The sequence below is a fragment of the Schistocerca gregaria genome, chromosome 8, assembly GCF_023897955.1.
Source record: "Schistocerca gregaria isolate iqSchGreg1 chromosome 8, iqSchGreg1.2, whole genome shotgun sequence".
Classification (NCBI taxonomy): Eukaryota; Metazoa; Arthropoda; class Insecta; order Orthoptera; family Acrididae; genus Schistocerca; species Schistocerca gregaria.
The window spans coordinates 92,034,349-92,061,078 of NC_064927.1; the positions used below are offsets into that span (position 1 = coordinate 92,034,349).

Sequence of the window (26,730 nt, forward strand, 5' to 3'; positions counted from 1 at the left end):
GATCAACGAAAGAATATGTTCAGTGTGGCACACTAAAATGAATTGGAGTGCCATTGCTAAATAAACTTAAGTCAAAATTGATGATAACTTCTTCCATTAGACTGACGTGCTCTGGTGTACTAACACTGCCCAACAATCGGTTGTTGATACTGAAGTCACCTAGAGGGAGGAAAGGCAGTGACAGATGAGGTTAGCTACCTCTTGATACGTCATCTCACTAATTTGGAGTCCGATATTACAGAAAGTAAAACCCATAGTTGTCCATACGCTAATAGCCAGAAGCTCTAACGCCTTACTGGATGGTACCCTAACATTAAAAATGATGGCAAGTACCAGCCTACAGACACCACCTCATGCTCGTTTTAGATCGATACGAAATACGTAGGGTAAGGACATACAGTTCAGGGAACTGTGAGTTCTCCCAAGTGCAATACATGTGTTGGATAAATTGGTACGAGTTGTTTGAGTTCCATTAGTGGTCAAGTTCCCCATTATGACTCCACTGGATGATGGCTGCATGTGTTCCCAGGGGTGGTTGAAGAAGGTAAAAAGATAGGTCATGAAACATCATGGCATATTAAAGCTGTTTGCTGGACTGGCACTCGAACCTGGTACCATTTCCTTTTGTGAGCAAGTGCTCCACTGACTGAGCTATCCAAGCATGGCACTCAAAATCCACCCTCACAACTCAGCTTCCACTAATAGCTCATCTCCTACCTTCCAAACTTCACAGAAGTGCTCCTGCATGCTCTGATAGCTCAGTCAGTAGAGCACTTGCCTGTAAAAGACAATAGTTCCACATTCTAGTTGGAGACTGGCACGGTTTTAGTCTGTCAGAAAGGCTCAAATCACCAAACACAGTGCTAGAGCATGAAATTTTATTCTGGGGAGATTGGTCATGTTTCAGTTTCTGCTTGTACTTGCACTGCCTGCTGACTATGTACGGCAGCATCACCATTTTATTACTGCCTCATAAATATCAGTAAACATCCTTCCACTCAGATGTTGCTACGGTCCTGTAATCAGTCAAGTCACACAGCATTGGCGTTCAACTGTGGCCTGCAACTGCTCTTATGTGCCCTACTCAGTATTAATGATGTCAAAACAATTGATCCATGTTAAAATTCTACACAATTTTTCATTGGCATGAGGAATTCTTTAAATTTTCATGGTAAGTATTGATAATCTGACTGCAAATCAAATTTTTTTACAATAACTGGTTCTATTACATCAACAAATTAGTCTTTCGCTTTCAATATAAAAATGAAGTTTCAAGTATTCATTTATTTTTACAGTGAACATGTGTAATGCTACTGGGGTGATGGTCACTTATTACCAGATACGTAGCCCATCACTACAGTTTTTAATATACACATCAAGTTTTGAGATAATTTGGCCACCAGAGATAAGGTTTCATGACGGTTGATTTAACCTTGCTTTATTTGTATTTCATGTGTTGTACAGATGAGAAGTAGAACCTCCTTTACTTTTTCTTGATTTATATTGGACATGCCTCTTTCCATTCTAGATAGCTCATGTGTTGCAGTTAGTTAAAGCGAAATTTTCAATGTATTACTGCATTGGTAGTGTCAGAGACTTTGTCCAAACTCAAGTTTCAGTCTGCACAGCTGCTGATGTTTGTTAGCAATGTGGTATGTAGGTAGATGTAGGAATCTGGGTTCGGAGGAGATGGCTGATGGTAAATAATGTCAGTTTGTATGTATGTATTTACTATAATGGTACACTAGGCTACACGTTGTACTTTGTTACAGGTGATCGATGCATGTGCCTTCAGAGTATACGGCCATTGGGTGAAGAAAGGTGAAGGTCAGAACAGGGCTGCCTTGTTTGAGAATATGCCAAAGGTAGAACTGAAACAGATATATGTGAACAACCTTAGTCGGTAATGGAATCCTTCCTTAGAATTATTAAATTAATGACAAATTCATATTGTGAGGAGGAATTGTAGGAAGGTAGGTAGGGCACTGTTAGAATGAAAATAAAATGTTTTGTAAGTAAAACATGAGATCTTAAAACCTACAATAAGTTCTACCATGGACTGTTCTATCATTGTTACAATTTTGTACTAAGGTGTTCAGCTGTACAGATTTTAAGTAATTCTAATCTGAAGTCAGAATAATGTCTTCCTATCTTACACTGTGTGTCAATGTTTAGCATGCATAAATATTTGTACTGAAAGATGACTGCCCATGAAATATTTGACTTTCTTTTAACAAATGCAGTTGCCCACCAGTAAAACAATTGTTCTTGGTGAAACGTGCTTAGATAAAAAGAAAAGAAATTGTGCTTTCCTTTTGCTGATGAATCTGTATGTTCAGTACATTGGGTCAGTCTGTCTAATGAAGGTAGATTATTCAGCTTAAAACAAATGGAAAAAGAAAATATTTGGCATAGAAGAGGAGCTTCTACTTATAAGTTGATAAATGTAAGGAGCAAGGAAATCAGTCCAAATTATAAACCATGTTACGTACTTGTATATAATATCTACTCTCACGTTTCATATCCCTTTTCCACTTGAATGAGGTTGCATTAAAACACAGAAGGTGTAGATTTAACCATGTTTTATTTGTTTCTTTCTGCCCATTTTTTGTATTTCAACAGTTGTACAGCTGGTAAGTAGAACCACCTCTTTTGTAATTATACCTTATGCAACACAAACATATCTTAAATATGTATCAAAAGTACTCATTTGTTACACTTTATATATGATTAATTTACTGAAGGCTTCGTGGTTAATTTCATGCCCACAGTGGCCTAACAAAAGACAGGAGGCAGCTGTTATTCTCATAGCTTGTGGCATTTTCTGTGTAATTTTATTGATAAGTGTTTGTTATAGAATGTATGAAGTCCCTACACACACGAATAGTGAAGTAGGTTGAATCATCCGTTTATATTGGTATCAAGTCAGTGCAGTGCTCTGACTTTATTTACACATATTGGAGAAACAAATTTAGGATGAAAATTAAATACGTCTCACTTGTAGAGTCAGGCATTCCACAGTGTGTTCATAAATCAACAATTCCGTAGTATGAGACGATAAAGCTCAGTGCAGTTGTCATGTGTTGCTGTGAAGTAGTTTGATGCCTTGTCTGGTAATCAGTTTAGCCTAAATTTTTATTTGTTTCAGTAAATTACTTTTGTGGTGTGTTGTTGCAGTATTCATTTGGAAGAAATTATATGCTCGATAATAAAATTTTCTATTGTGACAGACGACAGTGGGGCATAATTGATGTAAATTTGGTTGTATAGCTACATAATTATCTTTGTTTTCATAAATGCGAGCAGCCAATGTATCCATGAACTTGTCACTTTGTCATTAAAAATATTTATGCACAGTATGTTGTTTATGAATTAGTTCTACTATAGAATGACACTCTCCTTATGTTCCTTAGTCTTTTTCAAATTCCTTTTGAAATCCTGTTCCATATCATTGTACTCTATTTCTACTGTATAAGTAATGTGGACACTTGGGTTATGTGGCATGAGTTGGCATCATTGAATGATGTGAATCGTTTGCTTACTCTAGACAAATGGTTGTCTCTTATACTTACACAATGATTCTAAAGTTAGGGGGGGGGGGGGGGGGAGCAGCTTATATGCAAACATTGGGTGTGTTTACATTGCAGAGAACCCATCAGCGAACTTAACAGTTATCTGCAAATTCCAGCGACTTATTTGAACAAATGCTTTATTGGAAGACGGCGACAAACTAGTACCAATCACAGGATAAGTCAAGCTATATTACCTTTGTTTGAAATGTACAACAATTTCAGAGCTTTGATAGAACTATAATACTGGCTGATTTATGAGTCTACAATACATATTGTCTCTCATAAATGACTGGATCATCCATGGAACTTCCCGAATTATTTGTTTTATGAAAAGGAATTTTCATATCACACACATAATTGCCCAATAATTACAAAAGATGACACCTGCACAATAATTTTGAGATACGAGAGAGTGGTGTGGACGTACAAAGATGTGCTCTAGAAAATACTCCTTACAAAATACACTTTTGGCTTATACTAGAAGTGCAGTTCTGCAAAATAATAATTATTTGTAGCAAGTACTTTAGAGAAGCTGCCTTCTGGCACGTTTAGTTTATTACAAATATTCTTTTCTCTAAAGTTACATTCGGTTTCTGTTAGATTTACTCAACCTGTTTTCATCGTGGAACTCAATCTCAAAGGTGAGGGGAAAAGTTATTTCAGTTACATAAACATTTCTATTATGCCTACATATACTTAAAGAGTGGGCCATTTATTTTTGTCTAGAAAGAAACAGTATGTTCACAAATGTACTTGCAAACCAGTGCCACCGCACATTAATGAAATTATGGAATTTTTTTTAAATTCTGTTGTAAACTTTCTTTGGTACATCGTAAATGACGCCGTTCTGAGGTCTCCGATGACAGTGCCGGCTATATTTGAAGTGCATCGATTGCGTGTCTTTGTTTGTGTAGCGGATGCGGCAACGCCGCGCTACCATGTGACAGCCGCGGAACGTGACAGCAGAAGCTTTTTCCCCCTCGCTTCCCGGGCTCAATGACACGGCTCTCGCGATGGGTGGGGAGAGGGGGTAGGCGTTTGCTCTGGTGGGGGGGCCAACTCTCTCTCTCTCTCTCTCTCTCTCTCTCTCTCTCTCTCTCTCTCTCTCTAAGCGTGACTTGCTCGGACTGCGATTGCCGCTCGCCTCGATGGCTTCGCTAGTGAAATCCGATTTGTCTGGGCGTCGATTCACGAAAGTTCTTCCGCCGAGAACAGCACATTACTCGAAGCTGCGAGCCGGCCGAGTGTCCGACAAAAGGCAGGAGGTAGGGGGGTTCTGCCCCGCTGCCGTTCGAGCCGGCGTGCCCGGCTGCGTAGAGTGGTGGGGGAAGGAGGGGAGACAGGAGAGGGGCGCCGGGAAATGTGCGCCAGCGAACACGCCCTGCCGCTGTTACGTCACGCCGAGCTGCGCTATTGGTCGGTTCCCGGGCCCGGACACGTGAACCGTATCAGGCAGGCGGCATGGCAGTAGTTTGATGCGCAGTGAGGAGGGACGACCGCCGAGCAGCTCTCACCGTGCCAGCGACGGCGAGGAAGGGCGAAATAGCAAAACGGACCTGCATGCGGATCGATTTCGCTGCGACCACGAACTGTGCGCTCGCGCGCGTTTGTGACTACGCTGCAGTGGTGGTTGATAACTTGCGGTTTCCACCCGCCTGCCCACTACGGAACGTGTAACGATTCTAGTCGAATGTGTTTGTAGTCGGGTGTCGGATATTGTGTACGTGTGACAGACGTAGTGGAAGTGTAAAAGTGCTTTAGGGGTGGGGGACTCGAACGATCGCGTTCCCGGAGTTTCGTGGCGGTGGCAGTTTTTGGCACACCCCGTCCGTGTAACGTAGAGAAAGGGGGCGATGGCAGTGCGGGTCGGCGGCTGCGCGCCTCGTGCGCGGCCGGCGGTGGCGCGTCGCCCTTTGTGACGTCACGGGCCGCCCTGCAGATCATTGGCAGTCGCCGTTGGCAACGCGTGGCGCGGCGCGGCAGTCGCGGTCCCGGGCCGGCACTGCCGGCTGGGCGCTGGCACAGGCGGAGCGCGCGCCCGGGCGGCGCCTGCGCGGTGCGAGCGTGCGCGCCGGCCGCGGCCGCGAGGCAGGCGCCGTGTATCGGCGTGGCAGCGGCGGCAGCACGCGGTGTCGGGGGCGTCATGGTCTCCGCCCCGGCGCCGCCGGGCCAGCAGCAGCAGCAGCGCGCCAGCCGGGCAGTCGCGTGAGCGCGAGCGGTCGGCACGCGGGTGCGCGCCGCGCCGCCAGCCATGAGCCTCGAGACGCTCATCGAGGCCGCGCGCTACGTCGAGCTGCAGGAGGCGCGGTCGAAGCAGCTGCAGCAACTACAACAACAACAACACCATGTCAGCGAGCAGACTGCCGCGACGCTTTTCCTCGACCGTGGTGAGTAGGCCTCAGTGTGGCACGCTTCCGGCAGGCGGCGCCGTGTTATCGGCCGGTCCCCCACAAGTGCGTGCGGCCTCCCCTCCCCTGTGCCCCCCACTGAACGCCTTTCCCACCACCGCGGCGGCCGGCGATGCAGCGACGGACGAGGCGCCACACCTGTTTTCTTACCTGGCGACGGCAGCAGCCCTTCTGCCGCCCGTCTCGGTGTGCGACGTGCCGCTGACCCGGTGTGCCGGGCTGTGCTGTTGTCGGGGGGGAGTGCCTGCAGCGCGAATAAAGTTTGTGACGATGTGCCTTATCGATTACCAAAACTGGGCCCGAGGGGCGCCCCTGCGGCTGTGGCCGGGCATAGATTGGGCAACGCGTGATGGTGAACAGGTGCTTACAAAAAAGAAACTGTGGGGGGGGGGGGGAGGGGAGGGGGAGGAAAGCGAAACAACTGTCCCCACTCCCCGCTATCCCCTCCAGGCACAGCTATGGCTTCCTGTGGCTGGCACGCTGCAGTAAGCTGACCACCCATGCGCATTTATGCCGACAAACGTTCAAGGTGCTGTTTACAGCCTAGAGAACTTCTTCGGATTCTGCTTCACGATTGCCTTTTAGTAGCAGCCGATTTCTTACAGTATACCGACAGATGAGTATAATCCACCATATCACTGATGCAAATTCGAGACGACGCTTTGCATTGTGCTTCCTTATCGCCCTTATTAAATGCCTGGTAGCTCTGCTGGTTACAACGGAATAAATGTGTTTCTGTAACCATGTATTCAGCTAGCATACTTCGAAACGCAGTTAATACATAATGAACGTGAGTGCAGACGGTGAAGCAAATAAGTACGCCACACTGCTCGCACTATTCGACGTATTACATTTTCATTTCCAATTTTCGTCTTGTCCTGTTTTTCTATGAGCGTCGTGGCAAGCACTCATTGTACGCGAGCTTGCTTACTGCTGAATCTTACCTCTGCGTCGTCGGACTATTTAAGTAGTGGGGGCAAGCACGTGGTCGGCTTCTCCGTGGGCCACTTGCAAAATGAAGTGCGCTCCGCATAACACAGTATCATAGTACAGATGCAACAAACGATTAATTTTTACGCAGTCACTTGCTCAGTGGTGGCGAATGTATACACACTGTAGCCATAAACGTTTCTTTTGCGTATTGGCATTCCGTACATCTGTCCTACAGGCTAAAAATCTTGGTAGATCCTCAGTTTTCGACATACGCTGTTCATTCAGCAGAGATAACCCTAAGCAAAGCGGCATTCACGTAATTTCGATATTTTAACTAAATTTCCCGGTCTCGTGAGAGTTTACCCTTACCTCGTCTCGTGCTATATTTTATTCCAATAAGAATTGCGTTACTTGAGACAGTATTATCCAAAACGTTTGTTCCATGTCACAACCGGTATCGTAGGCCAATGAACTGTATTTACGTTCACCTTCGTCATCCGATAATGGGTTCATTAAAGTGAAAAAGTACGTAACTTACCGTTACTTATAATTAACAACCAATTAAGTTTAAGGAACTATGATCACAAAATATTTGTAAACTATTCACGTTAAGCAGCCGCATCTTTTTGTTACTTATAGTAAGTCAAGAAAAATGTAACACTTCGCTCACAGCGCGTAGATATTCAATGTTTTTTCCATTCTCCCTCCACCTAAGCATCGGGTCCGATTACCAAAGCTTGGAATGATCAACAGTCTTACCCTTGATTCCGTTTTTAACCATTTACAACTGTACACTCCCACTGGTTCCTAGAGATAAAATCGGGCTGTAATATCTTTTGATTTCCTTGCCTTTTTTTGTTTCTCGTGTATAGTAGAGAACTTCGCTGCCAAAACAAACAACTCAAGCAACACAGTGATGAACGACGATAAGAGATGTCATTAGGTAATGTGTTCATGATTGTAAACTCGCTCTTAGACTTCAACCAAGAGCGAGCCGAATTCATAGTACGTTAGTACATTACGTATGCCAGTATTACACCCGGGTCACTGGTATTATAAATGAACAGTATCGCAGATTATATATCTTGCCTCATGAACAGAACTAACGCTATTTTGATTTATTTTGCTAGAGCTGCGATCTTTGTATGCAACATTGATAATTTCGCAGTTCTGTCTGTATCTTTGGCCTCATTACATTGCTCATGTGCAGAAAAATATGTACATGGAAACACAGGCATGTGCTCTGCGAAATAAGAAATTTGTCATCTGAGGCATAAACTGAGATATTGGCTTTCCGACAAGATGTATCACATGTGTACGACGGAGTTTATGGAAAGATTAACACTGGACTGTCTTTGGCACACTTGTTGGTGAGCTCAGGCGCTCTACAGAAGTACTTGTGGTCAGCATTATTCTTGCAGTCTACAGCTTCTATCGCGATGATTTTTGGAAACTTCAACATTTAACTTAACAGTAGAAAGTGGGTGTTCAAGGTATACCCTCGCCCTCTTTCACCGAGTCGACAGGCGAACCGGTTCATCGAGTAACTTATGAGAAGACATACAGGGTTGCCTGGTGTTAGACTACTAAAAGCTTACCGTTTTCCACACACAAAGAAGCAACCGGTAGACAAAGCTGTGTGCAAGGACGACATTTATAGTATAATGCATTCAAAATTACTCGGTCTTACGTCAGATGAAATCCACACTTTTCATTGCCGCGCGGCCTCCTATTCACCTAGTGCTGCTGCATTTTTCGTTACTCGTCAGCCCTGCAGAATTTAATTTGTCCCTTCTAAGTTCACATTAAAAGAAGAGAAAATGAAGACGCTGTTGTGCTGTGTTCGTGTTTTACTGCACGGCTAAATTCGTAAATTCAAAACTGGCGACAGATGTTTAACCATGAAACTGTGTGACAGTTAAACACTCCCTTAATCTAAGCTCAGGATCAGCATAGGTTGAAAACTTCGCAAAGTGTGGGAATGGAGAGAGAAAAAGACACCATTTTTGATCCTATTGTCCCGCTGAACCTTACCTTTTTACATTGCGAGAAAAGGCGACAGCTTTCCACCACCTCCGTAGCAGCAGCTGACCCAACAGAGACGACAAAGGTTAACTTGTAATTTTGACAGATACGTAAATTTAGCAGAGGCGTCAGTTTGGTTATTGTGTGACTTTGCTTATCAGTGGATCATTACATTAAGAATTTGAACGGAGTGAAGTTGATACAGCTACGACTCGGAATTTAGTGAGAGTTGCATCTAAAGTGTAAAGCAGGAGTGCTGGCCGGTTATTGACGTACTCATTCAGATACTGTTAGTTGTAAATTTAATTTTCATTGGATGCGGATTTCCGAAATCGGCATGAAAATAACTCAGGACTTGATTAAGTGTACACGTGCTTAAACTGGGAAAACTGACATCACACCAGTGCAACCATGAACTTTTCTCTGGTGCAGATATAATTCAACAACCTATATACCAAGTCTTAAAGTACGACTGTAAATTGTTTATAATGAGTCCAAAATAATATGTAATTAACCATAGAGAAAAAATGACAAACCAACAGTGAAGTCAAAGATCATGTTTTTGAGGCAGCTGACAATAACTGGATGGTCAGCAAAAAAGGGTATCGAAAATGGCTCATAGCGCTTGTGTGGTATAATAAACACGCAAACTAAATTCGCATTGTATCTGAAGGAAGTTGACAAACTATGTATTACCAATGATCAATTTCCTTGCGTAGAAAAGCCATGTTAGGTGGCTAAAGGCGATAAGGCCTCTGTCTCACTGGAATATCATCAGCCGGACGCGATCGAACCGCGGTATTTACCGTTTAGGCATTGTTGAACTACAGATAATTAGATCCTACATCTTTTCACGTCACAACAACATTGGAGCTGCCATACTGTATGGCGTTACACGTGATATTTTGTGGGTTTCTTTCTCGTGGATTACGTGGTATGAATGTAAGCTTTTTGAAGGCACCACAAAATAGTAAAATGTATTGAACTTTGGTAACGCTTGTTACAGCAATTGTAGAATGCGGGTTAATACATCTGTCCTGTGTTTACTACAGTTTCATGCAAATAAACTAAATAATGTTCTCCGAATTAAAGTCTGAAGAAAAGTAATCTTCTGTCTTGATGTACTGTTAGAGAACAGTCCCAGACCAACAGACCCCACTTAAATCTCCACGGCGGCAGTATTTTCATACAAGATAATTCTATTCACTTTTCCTCTACCGAAGACTAAACAGTATCGGTCACTGTCATTACCTCACGCGACGACTTGACACGACCAACGCTCTGCAGGGACTCCCTCGCAAGCCTCGGACTGATGACTGTCAACTGACAACTTGTCCTCGTGCACAGTTACTTAAGCGCGCTCTCTTCGTGGTGGCGCTGACACTGCAGGGGGCGTGATTCTCGCGGACAACGGCATTGGCTCTCGCTACAGACGGATGTCCACGGTGCTTTTGGTACCAACTCGCAAACTTTTCTTGTGTGGTATCTCAGTACATCACAAAAGGCTACCTGTAGCTGATGTTATAATTGGTGTGCTTCGATGCTACGGCACAATGACGTTCTATCAAAAGCGCGTCTTGTTGGTACAGTTTGCATATAAAATATCAAATAACCCTTACAGACAGAACCGTTACAGCGATACCCAGAGACAGTATCGAAGCTGTAGCGTAGCCGATACCGTCGTGATCAGCGAACAGAAAGGTGGGAAGTATTCGTCCGCGTCCTACCCAGATTTTTTTCACCTTTTGTTTTCATTTAATAGCAAAATTATCTCAGACGTTGGTATTATTTACTATAAATGTGTTTACTGCAATTCTTATTGTAAATGCCAACGACTGGTATGTTTCCCCAATGATCAAATCGTAACATGACTATAGAAGATTTGGCTAGTATCAACGTTTCTGTACAATATACAGTATATACCTATCTCTGGGTTTATGGACTGGCTCCGATTTGCATCTTTCCGGTAAATATCTGTTCGAATGATAGCAGCTTCGAAAAAAATCTCCTCTTCCATTCGAATGACATTACGAAACGAATCTCGATCCTGAAATATATGTGATGATGTTCGTTACTTCAGAGTGGTGGTAGTGGATGCAACATGGAGAATATGGGTATTATGCGTGTGCAAACTGACATTAGAAACCATACCTTAACTGTATGTAATTTAAAACCGAAAGTGGGACGAAAATTCAATTGAGCTAACGAATAACGTTTACTACTATTATATCAAATCGTTAGAGCTTTATGTACTGTTCCTCCACCAGCAGTTCGTTGTTCGAGGCATCAAGTAGTCCAGAATCTTCTTCGCGATTTTACCCACTCTTCTACGACAGTGGCTAAGAGAGTTAATGCAGTTATTTTACGCGCGTTTATTTTCGCAAAGAAAGTGTGTGGTTTGCGAGCCAGATGAAGCCTACAAGGCAGCTGGATGGGACAGAGAGCGCAAATCATGTGAACCCGTTCGTCCCGTATGCCGACGGCGTCCAGTCTCTTTCCTTCCTCATTTAATTCTTTTGCTTGCACGTTCCTTCACATTTTCCGTCATCACTCTAACTCCTCTGCTCTTTTCATTGTTAATAAATGTAATACCGCTAACAGCAAGCCGTCGTGTCTGCTCGCGAACACGTTTCCCGCAATTACTTAGCGTGCTTGCAATGCGAGGTGGTAGTGTGCAAGCGCTGCTTCCGCGTGGCGAAACCGCGTGAGTAGCGCTCGCTGCCCACACTCGCAAGGCACGCGGCCGGCGATCTCCTCGCTCGTTACTAAACAATTTCAGTGGCCACCGCTTGGAGCCAACTCACTGAAATCGGCTAACAGGCGCGTAGCCATGTCACACTGATAAGGAAGCGTCGACTATCTACAGCTTTGTCACAAGGTAACGGCAAGCGTTGGAAGGATTTTAGAATGATCATTCATTTATGGCTTTCGATTTCTATGGAGATAGTGGACGCTGTATACCTGAGATTTAAGTATTACACAGCGAATGAGTATGACTATGAACAACAAAACGTAAAGTAACTATCGAATATTGAATGTTATTGAACGTCGTCGTCGTTTTAACTGTGAAACTCTAAATTTGCGGGAGTGAAAGTTGAAGAGCTCGAATTCTGTCTGCAGTTAAAATGGCTCTGATAATGGGTCATGTTTTGTACAGGACATATGAAACATGTATATTGATAAGTGTGACAACTTCTTATAATTGTCTACTTTGTTTATAATTAACAAAATAATCCAATCCAGCTACACTGTAGGCACTCGTGAGTAAATCGAGCATATGAAATATATATGCAATGTTTCAGTTCATAATGTTAGCAGCCATGACCGCAAAGAGGAAGGAAGCGTTAGGTGTAGTGGTAAGCAGAGATGAGCACTATTCGAATAAGTCGGCCATTTAAACAAATTTATTCGTAAATGAATTATCTGTAACTAAAATGAAGAATAACATAGGCCACTCCCCCATCACCTACAAATTCTGTAATTAGTCTTCGTTCCCTTGGCTCATTGCAGTTTCAATTTAATAATTAATTTGTTAAAAGATTTGTACAGAAGTGTACCTCGGTCGCTCAAATGGGTTGAGTTCCAGACTATCGATCCCCCTTTGCTCCTGCTATTTTCTTGTTCATTTATCGCTACTTTCACCTTTTAACAATGACAAAAAAGGCGGGTCAAATTGCCCCGTGTTTCGGAGTACATGTCTAAATGCATGTTATTCCCATGCATTGGCACTTCATTCCCCCCCCCCCCCCCCCCCCGGTCCCATACCCCAATCATCAAAAACAAAATACAATGAGAGATGCAGTTTCTAACAACCCTACAACAACAAAAGTCATAATTTAATGTGATGTTGCTCACGCTGCTAAATACTGCATTTTCGGGCAACAACAGTCATATTATGTGGCAGGTGTCATTAGAGCACAGTTAAGTCATTTCATGTAATAATGAAAAAACTAGGCACTCATTTTTTTGTGTTTCCCACGCTGGTCTCGTCGTAAAATCATGGCTCAATCGTTGAAAATCTAGGTGGTTATGATTCCAAGCTCGGATGCAAAGAGGCCTAGGTTTTATTCTGCTATATTGAAAAGTTTTGTAGATCCGCTTCTCAAACCATTCTTGGAGATTAAACCTTTCAAAGTTAGCACAATAGTGATGTAAAAAAAAATAATCAGCACTCCGAATTTAAGTTACATTTCCTTTTAATTGCTTTTATTGCAATATCACGTAACACACAAAACATCACTTCGCAATACAAAACATACTTGAAAACATCTTCCTCACAGTCACTGTTAAAGTTCACATTTCATAAGCTGACTACGTTATGCGTCTTTCCAACATGACGTCCAAGACTTGACCTTTTCAAGGTCCGACTCTCTAACAACTCGACAACTAACTAATAATCGCTTACGCGCCCAAAAATCAGAGTTACAGGTACGTCAAAGATCATAGTGACAAACGAAAGAATACACATAAGAATAATATCATTGCAATGTAAACATATCGATGTATCACTAATGAAATCAAATCGGAATGTTGTCTCAGAAATATGTCAACTACTTTGCAGAAACACAGTAGAATATTACTGGTATCGAGAGGTTCAGATGAGGTGCCGTAATGGTTACGTAATTCAAGTACCATTACAAGTTCAATTGAATAACGCTTATCTATTACGCTATGATACCTTGCTACTCGCAGTTCTTCCGAAAAACTGAAATTTACAAATGAACTTTAGCCTAACGTTCAAATGGCTCTGAGCACTATGCGACTTAACAGCTGAGGTCATCAGTCCCCTAGAACATAGAACTACTTAAACCTAACTAACCTAAGGACATCAAACACCTCCATGCCCGAGGCAGGATTCGAACCTGCGATCGTAGCGGTCGCGCGGTACCAGACTGAAGGGGCTAGAACCGCTCGGCCCCTATTGCCGGCTAACCCTACGCATTTGCGATATATTTACGGAAGAGTTACATGCAATAATATATGCACTAACTACAGAATTACATTTTAATATCTGTATATGCTTTTATTCATAACTTTGCACCTCTTCCATTGTGGCAATTGCCATTATTTGCTGACCAACGAACATGCACGATTCATCATTCCCAACATTTCTGTTTTTGTACTCATCTGCCCTAATACCCCACAGCCCCGTCAACGATTTATTCATTTTGATGGACTCTTAATTGTAATTCTCTTTCGTCTTGTTTTGAACTAATTTTCCACGCAGTTTTCACTTGCGTTGCTGTCCACGACCAAGGGAGGGTTATAACAAACTCCGGACATACAGTAGAAAAAGAAACGTCAAAAAATCAGGTCACGATTTTCAAATAATTTTATGTTGTTAAAAGGAAACTTTACTTTTAACATAATTGGGGAGTTAGAGCCAAACGTGGAATCCCAATGAATTATTTGCAAAAACTACAGCGGGACTGATGACTTCTCAATTTTTGCCAAAGATTGTGATTTAATAGTCCTTTATTGTTATCCCAAAGTAAATAAGCTTTCAGGAGATACAACGCACCGATATCCTCTTTTACGTGTGTGGAATGTATTTTCTTTATTGTGTCACAAAGGCAAACACTTACAATTCAAATTGCGTGTTGAGATCTTTTTTTTAAAAAAAAAGTTGTTTTGGAAACTGAAATCAGCAAAAAGTACATTCGTTTCATAAATGGCAAAAAATTGGGATAGTAAATGTCATTGGATTTCAAATTTACCTATTATCGTAAACTTTTATTCATGGATGAATAACGAATGTTTCTATTCGAGTAAATGAATAATACTTCGAATAAAATTTTTATCTTATTTACGAAAAACTAGTAATAGTTTTTAATCTCTATTCGTCTTTCGCCCAGCTCAGGTGATCAGCGACGCATATTCGCACACTACAAATAAGCAACCCCTGTGCCAGGGGGAGCAGCACCATCCGAAATACAATTACATACTCATTCCGTGACGAGATAAGGTTAATACCTATTCTTTCAAAAACTGCTAACATGGAGTTATTCATTAAATGGGAGAAAGTAGGTAAATCGTGTGCGAATAAAATTAGACTACAAGAAATATGTATCCAAATAATTAAATCGAGCAATTCAGACAGATTTGTAAACTGCGACGAATATACGTAAGTACACAGAACACACTGCGAGAAAACCAGCTTGTTTTATATGAAATACAAGGAAATATGGAATCACTTACTCCGTCCGGTGTTACGGATTCGAGCAAGATACTTAGAGCGCAATTCGAAGAGAACACCACACTGATGTGACAAGTCATGCGATAGCGATATGCACATCTGCAGATGGCGGCGGTAGCGCGTACGCCAGGCATAAAAGAGCAGTGCATTGCGGAGCTGTCATTTGTACTCAGGTGATTCATGAGAACAGGTTTCGAACGTGATTTTGGCCGCACGAAGGGAACTAACAGACTAGGAACGCGGAATAGCAACTTGAGCTAGACGAATGGGACGTTCCATTTCGGAAATGGTTCGCGAGTTCAGTATACGAGGTCCACTCTGTTTACTAACAGTGTGCCGAAATACCAAATTTCAGGCATTACCTCTCGCAATGCATTGGCCGACGGCCTTCACTTAACGACCGAGGTCAGCGGCGTTTGCGTAGAGCTGTCAGTGCCTAACAGACTTAAAAACCCGCGTGAAATAACCGCAGAAATCATTGTGGGATGTACGACGAACGTATCCGTCAGGACAGAGACGAAATTTGGCGTTAATGGGCTACATTAGTAGACGACCGATTCAAGTGCCTTTGCTAACAGCACGACATCGCCTGCAGCGCCTTTCCTGGGCTCGTGACCGTATTGGTTGGACCCAAAGCGACTGGAGAACCGTGGCCTCGTCAGACGAGTCCCGATTTATATGGGAAAGTACATATGGTAGGGTCCGAGTGTGGCGCAAAACCTCGCGAAGCCATGGACCCAAATTGTCAACAAGGCACTTTGGAAGATGTTGATGGCTCCACAATTGTGTGGGCTTTGTTTTACATCGAATGGACGGGTCCACTTGTGCAGCAACGATGATTAACTGGAAATGTCTATGTTCGGCTACTTGGAAACCATTTGCAGCCATTCGTGGACTTCATTTTCCCAAACAACGATGTCATGTCAGTGGGTCACAGTTCTTCGCGATTGGTTTGATAAACCTTCTGGACAATGATTTGGCCACCCAAATCGCCCCTTCATGAATCCCATCGAACATTTATGGGACATAATCCAGAGGTCAGTTCGCGCACAAAATCCTGCATCAGTAACACCTTCGGAATTATTGACGGCTGTAGAGGCAGCATGGGCTAATGTTTCTGCTGTACGACTTGAGTCCATGCCGCGTCGAGACTATGTTAGGAGCTATCCCATGACTTTTGTCATCTTAGTGTACAAACAAATAGTAGTATGAGTAACACAATGAGGTGGAACCAGCTCTTGCGTCATGTAATGTCAGATGACATTTTTTTTTAGTCGTGCTAGAGGGCAATTATTTTCATTTGATAATGTCCCCATGGTAGAAATTGCAATAACTGCATTTTTCGAATTTGAAAAAAAACTTATTTTCATCCCGTTTTTCTCGTATTCAGAACTCAGTGGCAGGCCACTAGAAGTACTGCTGTGCTGTTTTCGTGTCGTAATACGGGCCTCGCCCTCCTGATATTCTGGTGGTCTCTGGCGCAGGCGACTCGGTTAGGCGACTCGTTTGCAGGGCTCTGACGCGCGCTACTCTGAACTGGGACGTGGCTGTACCTGTTCGTGTGACCAGGTTAGTTCTTTCCGCGGCGAAGTCTACGGTTGCACTGTCCAGTAGCGGTAGGAGAGACAGGAAAACAAAGTGGTGGATAAGGGAGTGCATGGGAGTGGCTGGCGTAATTGTGACCTCGATAAAAATTAAACGAATGTAGGCGGGACAAGTAGCCAGGTGAATGGATGGTTCGGGGACCGACAGTTGTTTGCTACATTCAAAGAGACGAGAAAATGCGGACGACTACCTAATGGAAGGAAGGTAGATGACATTAGAAAACATGTAGGAGGAATGTGGGTGTACGAGGGCTGTTCAAAAAGTAAGGTGACTTTTCAAATTGCACGGAAAAGTACATTCGATTATCGATCTCTTTTTTATTATCTTGGTACACATGTCCCGAACATATGCTCACAGTTTCAAGTGTAAGCATACTGCGTTTGTTTTTGACGGACAGAAAGGGTAGACATGCTTTAGTGGGCTCGGCGTTTTTCGATGTTTATAAAAAAATGGAGCAAAGAATTTGCATCAAATTTTGTGTGAAAAATGGAAATCGAGCGCTGTAAAACACTTGAAATGTTGACAGTGGCATACGCGTAAGTGCTATAAGTAAAAAAATAAAGTTTACAAGTGGTACAAGCTCTTCCAAGATGGCCAAGAAGATGCCAATGACGAACCTCGCTATGGACGCCCCAGCACATCCACAACAGACAATAACGTCGAAGTTGTGAAGAAAATTGTTTTCGAAAATCTTCTAGTTACCGTAAGAAACGTTGTTGATAATGTTGGAATATCGGTCGGCTCCAGTCATGCAATTTTTTCGGATGTTTTGGGCATGAGACGTGTGTCAGCGAAGTTTCTTCCAAAACTTCTCAATTTTGATCAGAAGAACCGTCGCGTGAGCATCGCTCAGGAGCTCCTTAATGACGTCAGTGATGATCCTGATTTGCTCAAAAGGGCATAACTGGTGATGAAACATGGATTTACGGTTACGATGTCGAAAACCAAAGCCCAATCGTCACAATGGAAGCATCTCGGAGAGCCAAGACCGAAAAAAGCACATGTTCCATCAAATGTCAAAGTTTTTCTAATTTTTTTTCTTTTTCTATTACCGTGGCGTAGTCGTTCATGAATTTTTTCCTCAAGGTCTTACTGTGAATGAGGAGTATTACCTTGACGTTATTCGCCGTTTGCGAGAAAGCAATACGCAAAAAGCGTTCGGAATTGTGGAAAAAGAATTCATGGCTTTTGCATCACGACAATGCACCTGCTCATTCACCGTTGCTTGTGAGAGATTTTTTGGCCAAAAACAACACGACAGTCATGACTCAACCACCATATTCACCGGGTTTGGCCCCGTGCGACTTTTTCCTGTTTGCAGAACTGAAGAGACATATGAAAGGACCAAGATTTTCAGCGACTGAGGAAATAAAAACTCCATCGCTGGGATTACTCGAAGCTGTACCAAAAAGTGCGTCGAGGACTGGAAGAAGCGTTAGCACAAGTGTATTGTATCTGAGGCAGGTTACTTTGAAGAGGACAACATGAATATTGATGACTAAATAAATATTTTTTCATAAAATATAGTCACCTTACTTTTTCTTTTTGAACACGCCTCATATACAGGGTGTTACAAAAAGGTACGGCCAAACTTTCAGGAAACATTTCTCACACACAAATAAAGAAAAGATGTTATGTGGACATGTGTCCGGAAACGCTTAATTTCCATGTTGGAGCTCATTTTAGTTTCGTCAGTATGTACTGTACTTCCTCGATTCACCGCCATGATTTCATACGGGATACTCTACCTGTGCTCCTAGAACATGTGCCTTTATAAGTACGACACAACATGTGGTTCATGCACGATGGAGCTCCTGCACATTTCAGTCGAAGTGTCCGTACGCTTCTCAACAACAGATTCGGTGACTGATTGGTAGAGGGGGACCGCGCTCTCCTGACCTCAATCCTCTTGACTTTCATTTATAGGGGCATTTGAAAGCTCTTGTCTAGAGACTCTTCGTGCTCGTATTGTGGACGACTGTGATACAATACGCCATTCTCCAGGGCTGCATCAGCGCATCCGGGATTCCATGCGTCGGAGGGTGGATGCATGTATCCTCGGTAACGGAGGACATTTTGAACATTTCCTGTAACACAGTGTTTGAAGTCACGCTGGTACGTTCTGTTGCTGTGTGTTTCCATTCCATGATGAATGTGATTTGAAGAGAAGTAACAAAATGAGCTCTAACATGGAAAGTAAGCGTCCACATAACATATTTTCTTTCTTTGTGTATGAGGAATGGTTCCTGAAAGTTTGGCCGTACCTTTTTGTAACATCCTGTATGGCCGCAGATGGTGGTGTAAGGAGAAGTGTGGAGGTAGCCTCTTATTAGACCTGGCTAGTGGCGATGCTTGTGGGGACGTGCGACGTGGACTCGGTGCGACTGAAGTTGTGGGTGGTGGAGGCGGCGGCTCGGCTCTTTCCGGAAGGAGCTGGCTCCTAGGCGCGGGCCCGAGCCTTGCAGAAACCGGATTCCGGCGGCGAGTGGGGGCGTCGGAGCCGCGCCGAAGGTCGCGGGGTGCTGGCGCGAGGTCACCGCGCCTCGGGCCTCGCGCCTCACCTGTGCGGCCGGAGAGAGCCGCCCTCTGCAGCCGCCGTGTCCCCTCGAGCCTAAAGCCGTGCCATGTTGAACGTGCCGCTGGGCGCTCGGCAACGACGCGACTCGAGCATACGGTACGTGGGCCCCAGCCTGGTATACAGCGGCACTTCAGGCAGGTTCGTAAGTCACACTGTTTACTCAACAGGCGCGCGTGAAATTCCCACGTTAGATCTATTAAAACGCACATTGTCCACGAAAAGGGAAGTACCGTGTCCAATCAATAAAGACAGACACGTATAAAAGTTCCATTACAAACAGTGCGGTACAAATTTGGAATACTTCTCCGAATAAGATAAACATTATTTCATCATTCCCACATTTTAGTAAAACCCCAAGGTCACTCTTACTCGATCACTATTCCTACCCAGTAGCACAATCTTTGCAACATGTGAATTACGAAGCGTAAAAGAAAAAGGAGCAAAATATCTTTATACAAGTAGCGCAAGCTATCCTGTAGATTGAGCCAATCGAACAAGGTCACCCCTCAAAAAATGTAAACTTATATTTACATAACGTCAAATATTATACTATATACTTATATTACCCTAACAATAAAGTATCAGAACCTATTAAAAACGCGAATGTTAGGAAATATAATTTAGTAACGTCAACACGCGAACGTCCGCCATAACTACCAAATCACTACAAGACACTGATGCTACTAATTATGCTAAACCAACAACAGAATGTAAGTCATCAAAGTATGTTACCCATTTCAGACACCCTTATCGTAGATATGTTATTAATTGAAACTTAATTATAACAGTACCAAGAACAAGGCGTTTTTGGTGGATCTTCAGTGTGTCGCTGCCTTCAAAACTCACGTAATACGCAGGTTACTACAATTCTTTTGCAACGAATACGATGTTTCTCATAATCTTATTGGAACGAATCACACAGTTAACTACGGGTTTTCCAATGATTCTCAATTTGCTGGTGCTCAGAAACGGCATATATACACATAGGCTTGAATTGAACGCCAATATGGCGCCTCACAACTCTGGGCGTGCGTGTGACGTAGGTGGCGTTGTGCCATCTCATTGGTCAACGCTCAGACGCACGCTCAGAATATCTAGCATGCCAGATATTGCTCTGCACGTTCGGAAAGAGTCTCGAACGTGCTATTCCACGCTATGACGCCAGAAACTCGGCACGCTCAACGTTCTGATGCGCGGTCCGTGTGCCACCGGCTTAAGGACGACCCGCGGAAGGTGGGCGGTCGCTACGACCGGAACTGTCAACTCACCCTAACGCACATAAATGTAACGCGGGTTAATCTTAATAATGCATTACGTTGGCGCATAATTTCGTATCGTTTTTGTTTATCATCTCGGTATTCCGATGTTGTGGCTTTACAAGGTGCATTCAAGTTCTAAGGCCTCCGATTTTTTTTCTAATTAACTACTCACCCGAAATCGATGAAACTGCCGTTACTTCTCGACGTAATCGCCCTCCAGACGTACACATTTTTCACAACGCTGACGCCATGATTCCATGGCAGCGGCGGAGGCTTCTTTAGGAGTTTGTTTTCACCAATGGAAAATCGCCGAGGCAATAGCAGCACAGCTGGTGAATGTGCGGCTACGGAGAGTGTCTTTCATTGTTGGAAAAGGCCAAAAGTCACTAGGAGCCAGGTCAGGTGAGTAGGGAGCATGAAGAATCACTTCAAAGTTGTTATCTCGAAGAAACTGTTGCGTAACGTTAGCTCGATGTGCGGGTGCGTTGTCTTGGTGAAACAGCACACACGTAGCCCTTCCCGGACATTTTTGTTGCAGTGCAGGAAGGAATTTGTTCTTCAAAACATTTTCGTAGGATGCATCTGTTACCATATTGCCCCTTGGAACGCAATGGGTAAGGATTACGCCCTCGCTGTCCCAGAACATGGACACCATCATTTTTTCAGAACTGGCGGTTACCCGGAATTTTTTTGGTGGCTGTGAATCTGTGTGCTTCCACTGAGCTGACTGGCGCTTTGTTTCTGGATTGAAAAATGGCATCCACGTCTCATCCATTGTCACAACCGACGAAAGGAAAGTCCCATTCATGCTGTCGTTGCGCGTCAACATTGCTTGGCAACATGCCACACGGGCAGCCACTTGGTCGTCCGTCAGCATTCGTGGCACCCACCTGGATGACACTTTTCGCATTTTCAGGTCGTCACGCAGGATTGTGTGCACAGAACCCACAGAAATGCCAACTCTGGAGGCGATCTGTTCAACAGTCATTCGGCGATCCCCCAAAACAATTCTCTCCACTTTCTCGATCATGCCGTCAGACCGGCTTGTGCGAGCCCGAGGTTGTTTCGGTTTGTTGTCACACGATGTCCTGCCTTCATTAAACTGTCGCACCCACGAACGCACTTTCGATACATCTATAACTCCATCACCACATGTCTCCTTCAACTGTCGATGAATTTCAATTGGTTTCACACCACGCAAATTCAGAAAATGAATGATTGCACGCTGTTCCAGTTAGGAACACGTCGCCATTTTAAGTATTTAAAACAGTTCTCATTCTCGCCGCTGGCGGTAAAATTCCATCTGCCGTACGGTGCTGCCATCTCTGGGATGTATTGACAATGAACGCGGCCTCATTTTAAAACAATGCGCATGTTTCTCTCTCTTTCCAGGGCGGAGAAAAAAATCGGAGGCCTTAGAACTTGAATGCACCTCGTAGTTGGCGATTGAAATTTTTATTTCTAGTTCACTGTTGCTATTCACATATTGTCATTAGGAGATAGTGACTGGAGCTGTGGACGATAGAAAATGGAGTGCAAATGGAGAAACCCGTACTTTTCCGACATACTCTGCTGTTAGAGTGAAGTAGAAGGATGACATTAGCTGAGGCAGCCAGAAACATTTGTGCCGTGTCTGGGGATAACACCACTGGACAGAACACGACAGGAAAATGGTTTTTTCGCTTTGAGGGGAATCGTTTTGACTCTAGTGTCGCTCTACGTTCAGGAAGATATTCGGTGTTTGAAGAAGATCGTTGAGACGCTCTAATCTACAGTGATCCACGTCTGTGATAAGTGGCAGAAGTGATCAACTGCGACCATTCCACTGGCGTGCGACATTTGCACGTACTGGGAAAGGTTCAAAAATCTAGTGTATGGGCACCCCGTGTTCTGACCCGACATCACAAAAAGCTGCGGGTGGCCACATGTGCATCTCTACTAGTACATCAGTTGCCTCGTGAACAACACTGACCGTTCCTATCAAATATCGTTACAGATGACGAGAAATGGTGTCTTCGTGCTAATATAAAGAAAAGAATGGAATGTCTGAGCGCAAACAAAACAGCAACTCCCGTGTAAAGACCTGCGCGCATCCACAAAAGATAACGTTATGCATCTGGTGGAACAGCAGGTGTGCTTCCCAGACACGTAACCGTCACTGCTGACATTTACTGTCAAAAACTGACTCGTCTTGGCAGACGCAGTCTAAGAACAACGACCACGGAAACTGTGAAAAAGTGATGCTGTTGCACGATAACGCCCGCCCACAGTCTGCTAGACTGACAAAAAACGCTATGCATGAGCGGGGCTGGGAAGTCATTCTGCACGCTCCTTATTCACCTGATCTTACGCCCTCAGATTTTCACCTTTTCCACTATCTAAGAACGTATCCGGATGAAAACGCGCTCCGAACATAGTTCGACGAGTTCTTCGCCTCAAAATCACATGATTGGTACAGTCGCGGCAGACAGTTGTAACTAGCGAAAGAAAATAAATTAGTGATAACTAAAGGCTATGTTATAAGTATTTGTCAGTTTATTAAACGTGTGAAAAATGCTACGAACGGACCCAGTAATCATCATCATCATCTTATTTTTTGTACTTCACGTGTGGCAAGCGTCTTATCGACCGCTGTAAGATCCTCTTCCATTTCATTCTGTCGAGTGCACTGGGTGTTAATGGTCATCCTAGCTGTGCTCAGTCGGATGTTACCTCGCTAGCTAGTGCTGGGTCTTCCTGTCGTTTCATCTGTAGTCCTGCCAAGTGCTATTTTAGATACTCCGTTTTCCTTCATTGTTGCTATATGACCTGCCTAGTTCAACCTCCCCCTCCTTAGCACTGGGACGATGTTACGGTGTTTGTACAGTTCTCTTGGTTCTTCATTCTTTTTCTTATTCTTTAATACGAGCTGTTTTCATTATATACTTGCTCAAAAATATTTCGTACTAATTTTCTTTCTAATTTTTAAGAGTTTTCTTCTTCTTTCTTTCTTTCTAAATATTAATGTTTTACGCCCGTATAATGTTACCGGTATAATACTCGATCTATACAAGCAGATTATGAAGTTAGTACTGAGTGATATTTACTTTAAGATTTTAATAAAACTAGAAATTGTTTTGTTCGCTATTGATAGACGGGCATCTCCTTCTTTCTATATCAGTTTTATTATTGTCACTAGAAAAAAAGCCTCGGAAGAAAGTCAACATGCTACCACAAAATTTAGTAAACGCGTTACTCGTCCTGAATATTCACTCCTCAATGCAACAGTTTTTTTTTTTTCTCCAGAGATGAATGACTCGGTGGAGACGTCGGTAGTGGAAGTCTGAATTTTGGCCGTTCAGGAAACGTGCAGTCTCGAAAATGACCTCGCCGTCATTCTGGAAAAGCCTCCCCGGAATTAGTTTTTTCATCCAAGGGAAGAGAAAGTAGTCACTGAGATCCATGTCGAAAAGGTAAGGAGGCGAGGCAAATTTTGCCAGCCCATGGCAGCAGGACGCGTCCAGAATGATCTGGGCCGTTGTTGTCTCAGCTTGGCGCAAGCTACGCACAGTCTGCTTGCACCTCACAAACATCCAGCTTCACCTTGCCCGATGATGCTGAGTCTTCGTCTTTTTTCGTCGATGACTCCTCGTGTTTCCGCCGCTCGCTATGCTCCTTCGCCTCTGTGTCCATAGTGACACACCCAGCACCTGCCCAAAGAAGCCACCTCGATCTGCCTGACACAGCTGCAGCGACCCGTTTCCCTATGCTGCCTCGGGTTGGCTGGCTTTTTCGGTGGCTCTGAGCAGCCGGCGACGCAGCGGGCGGCGACCTTTGTCGTGTTCAAAATGTTCTGAAAGGCGTTGGAAACTGACCCGTGACTATTTCCGCTTTTCCCTCGACTGCAGCAGGCCGGTTTTCCGTGCCAAAGGCGTTAACTTCTCCATGCAAGTCCATGAGATAGCCTGCCACTTCGTACATCGCCATTCAGACTTCGTCGATCACGCTGTGCACCTAACCACTGTGCAGTACGACGGTTCACTGTTGCAGCGTTATCCCCATTCAAATGCGGAAAACAAATTCTCACACGATCATCCACGTAATCAACAGGCTGTGCCGTTTTGTTTTAGCTGCTCTAGCTCTTTGCTAAGGCACTGTGGCGTCTACCAGGCCTTCAGACATGTATCTACACTCCTGGAAATGGAAAAAAGAACACATTGACACCGGTGTGTCAGACCCACCATACTTGCTCCGGACACTGCGAGAGGGCTGTACAGGCAATGATCACACGCACGGCACAGCGGACACACCAGGAACCGCGGTGTTGGCCGTCGAATGGCGCTAGCTGCGCAGCATTTGTGCACCGCCGCCGTCAGTGTCAGCCAGTTTGCCGTGGCATACGGAGCTCCATCGCAGTCCTTAACACTGGTAGCATGCCGCGACAGCGTGGACGTGAACCGTATGTGCAGTTGACGGACTTTGAGCGAGGGCGTATAGTGGGCATGCGGGAGGCCGGGTGGACGTACCGCCGAATTGCTCAACACGTGGGGCGTGAGGTCTCCACAGTACATCGATGTTGTCGCCAGTGGTCGGCGGAAGGTGCACGTGCCCGTCGACCTGGGACCGGACCGCCGCGACGCACGGATGCACGCCAAGACCGTAGGATCCTACGTAGTGCCGTAGGGGACCGCACCGCCACTTCCCAGCAAATTAGGGACACTGTTGCTCCTGGGGTATCGGCGAGGACCATTCGCAACCGTCTCCATGAAGCTGGGCTACGGTCCCGCACACCGTTAGGCCGTCTTCCGCTCACGCCCCAACATCGTGCAGCCCGCCTCCAGTGGTGTCGCTACAGGCGTGAATGGAGGGACGAATGGAGACGTGTCGTCTTCAGCGATGAGAGTCGCTTCTGCCTTGGTGCCAATGATGGTCGTATGCGTGTTTGGCGCCGTGCAGGTGAGCGCCACAATCAGGACTGCATACGACCGAGGCACACAGGGCCAACACCCGGCATCATGGTGTGGGGAGCGATCTCCTACACTAGCCGTACAGCTCTGGTGATCGTCGAGGGGACACTGAATAGTGCACGGTACATCCAAACCGTCATCGAACCCTTCGTTCTACCATTCCTAGACTGGCAAGGGAACTTGCTGTTCCAACAGGACAATGCACGTGTATCCCGTGCCACCCAACGTGCTCTAGAAGGTGTAAGTCAACTACCCTGGCCAGCAAGATCTCCGGATCTGTCCCCCATTGAGCATGTACCTACAGATTGGAAAATTGCGCAGGTCGCACCAGTGTTCAAGAAGGGTAGTAGGAGTAATCCATTTAACTACAGACCTATATCATTGACGTCGGTTTGCAGTAGGGTTTTGGAGCATATACTGTATTCAAACATTATGAATCACCTCGAAGGGAACGATCTATTGACACGTAATCAGCATGGCTTCAGAAAACATCGCTCTTGTGCAACGCAGCTAGCTCTTTATTCGCACGAAGTAATGGCCGCTATCGACAGGGGATCTCAAGTTGATTCTGTATTTCTAGATTTCCGGAAAGCTTTTGACACCGTTCCTCACAAGCGACTTCTAATCAAGCTGCGGAGCTATGGGGTATCGTCTCAGTTGTGCGACTGGATTCGTGATTTCCTGTCAGGAAGGTCGCAGTTCGTAGTAATAGACGGCAAATCATCGAGTAAAACTGAAGTGATATCAGGTGTTCCCCAGGGAAGCGTCCTGGGACCTCTACTGTTCCTGATCTATATAAATGACCTGGGTGACAATCTGAGCAGTTCTCTTAGGTTGTTCGCAGATGATGCTGTAATTTACCGTCTAGTAAGGTCATCCGAAGACCAGTATCAGCTGCAAAGCGATTTAGAAAAGATTGCTGTATGGTGTGTCAGGTGGCAGTTGACGCTAAATAACGAAAAGTGTGAGATGATCCACATGAGTTCCAAAAGAAATCCGTTGGAATTCGATTACTCGATAAATAGTACAATTCTCAAGGCTGTCAATTCAACTAAGTACCTGGGTGTTAAAATTACAAACAACTTCAGTTGGAAGGACCACATAGATAATATTGTCGGGAAGGCGAGCCAAAGGTTGCGTTTCATTGGCAGGACACTTAGAAGATGCAACAAGTCCACTAAAGAGACAGCTTACACTACACTCGTTCG

The 26,730-nt window shown here is 44.4% G+C and overlaps 2 protein-coding genes and 1 long non-coding RNA gene across 15 annotated transcripts in view; 2 read left to right on the forward strand and 1 right to left on the reverse strand.

Annotated features, from left to right (window-relative positions):
- Nucleotides 1–3,359, forward strand: part of LOC126284114 (phosphorylase b kinase gamma catalytic chain, skeletal muscle/heart isoform) — a 143,693-nt gene extending 140,334 nt beyond the window's left edge. For all 13 annotated transcript variants that reach the window (XM_049982786.1, XM_049982787.1, XM_049982779.1 and 10 more), the window contains one exon: nucleotides 1,773–3,359. In XM_049982786.1, coding sequence (XP_049838743.1) covers nucleotides 1,773–1,907 — 135 coding nt within the window. In that variant the 3' untranslated portion in view covers nucleotides 1,908–3,359. The remainder of the gene's footprint in view (nucleotides 1–1,772) is intronic.
- LOC126284115 (uncharacterized) lies at nucleotides 3,275–10,271 on the reverse strand. Its single transcript, XR_007551439.1, has 2 exons — nucleotides 10,190–10,271; nucleotides 3,275–5,898 (listed from the first exon to the last, which is right to left on the reverse strand). It is a non-coding gene; the product is annotated as an uncharacterized LOC126284115 (long non-coding RNA).
- The window catches only part of LOC126284112 (max-binding protein MNT-like), a 543,977-nt gene continuing 523,070 nt past the window's right edge, over nucleotides 5,824–26,730 (forward strand). Inside the window, exon 1 of the mRNA XM_049982774.1 lies at nucleotides 5,824–5,959. Within this exon, the coding sequence (XP_049838731.1) occupies nucleotides 5,824–5,959 (136 nt within the window). The remainder of the gene's footprint in view (nucleotides 5,960–26,730) is intronic.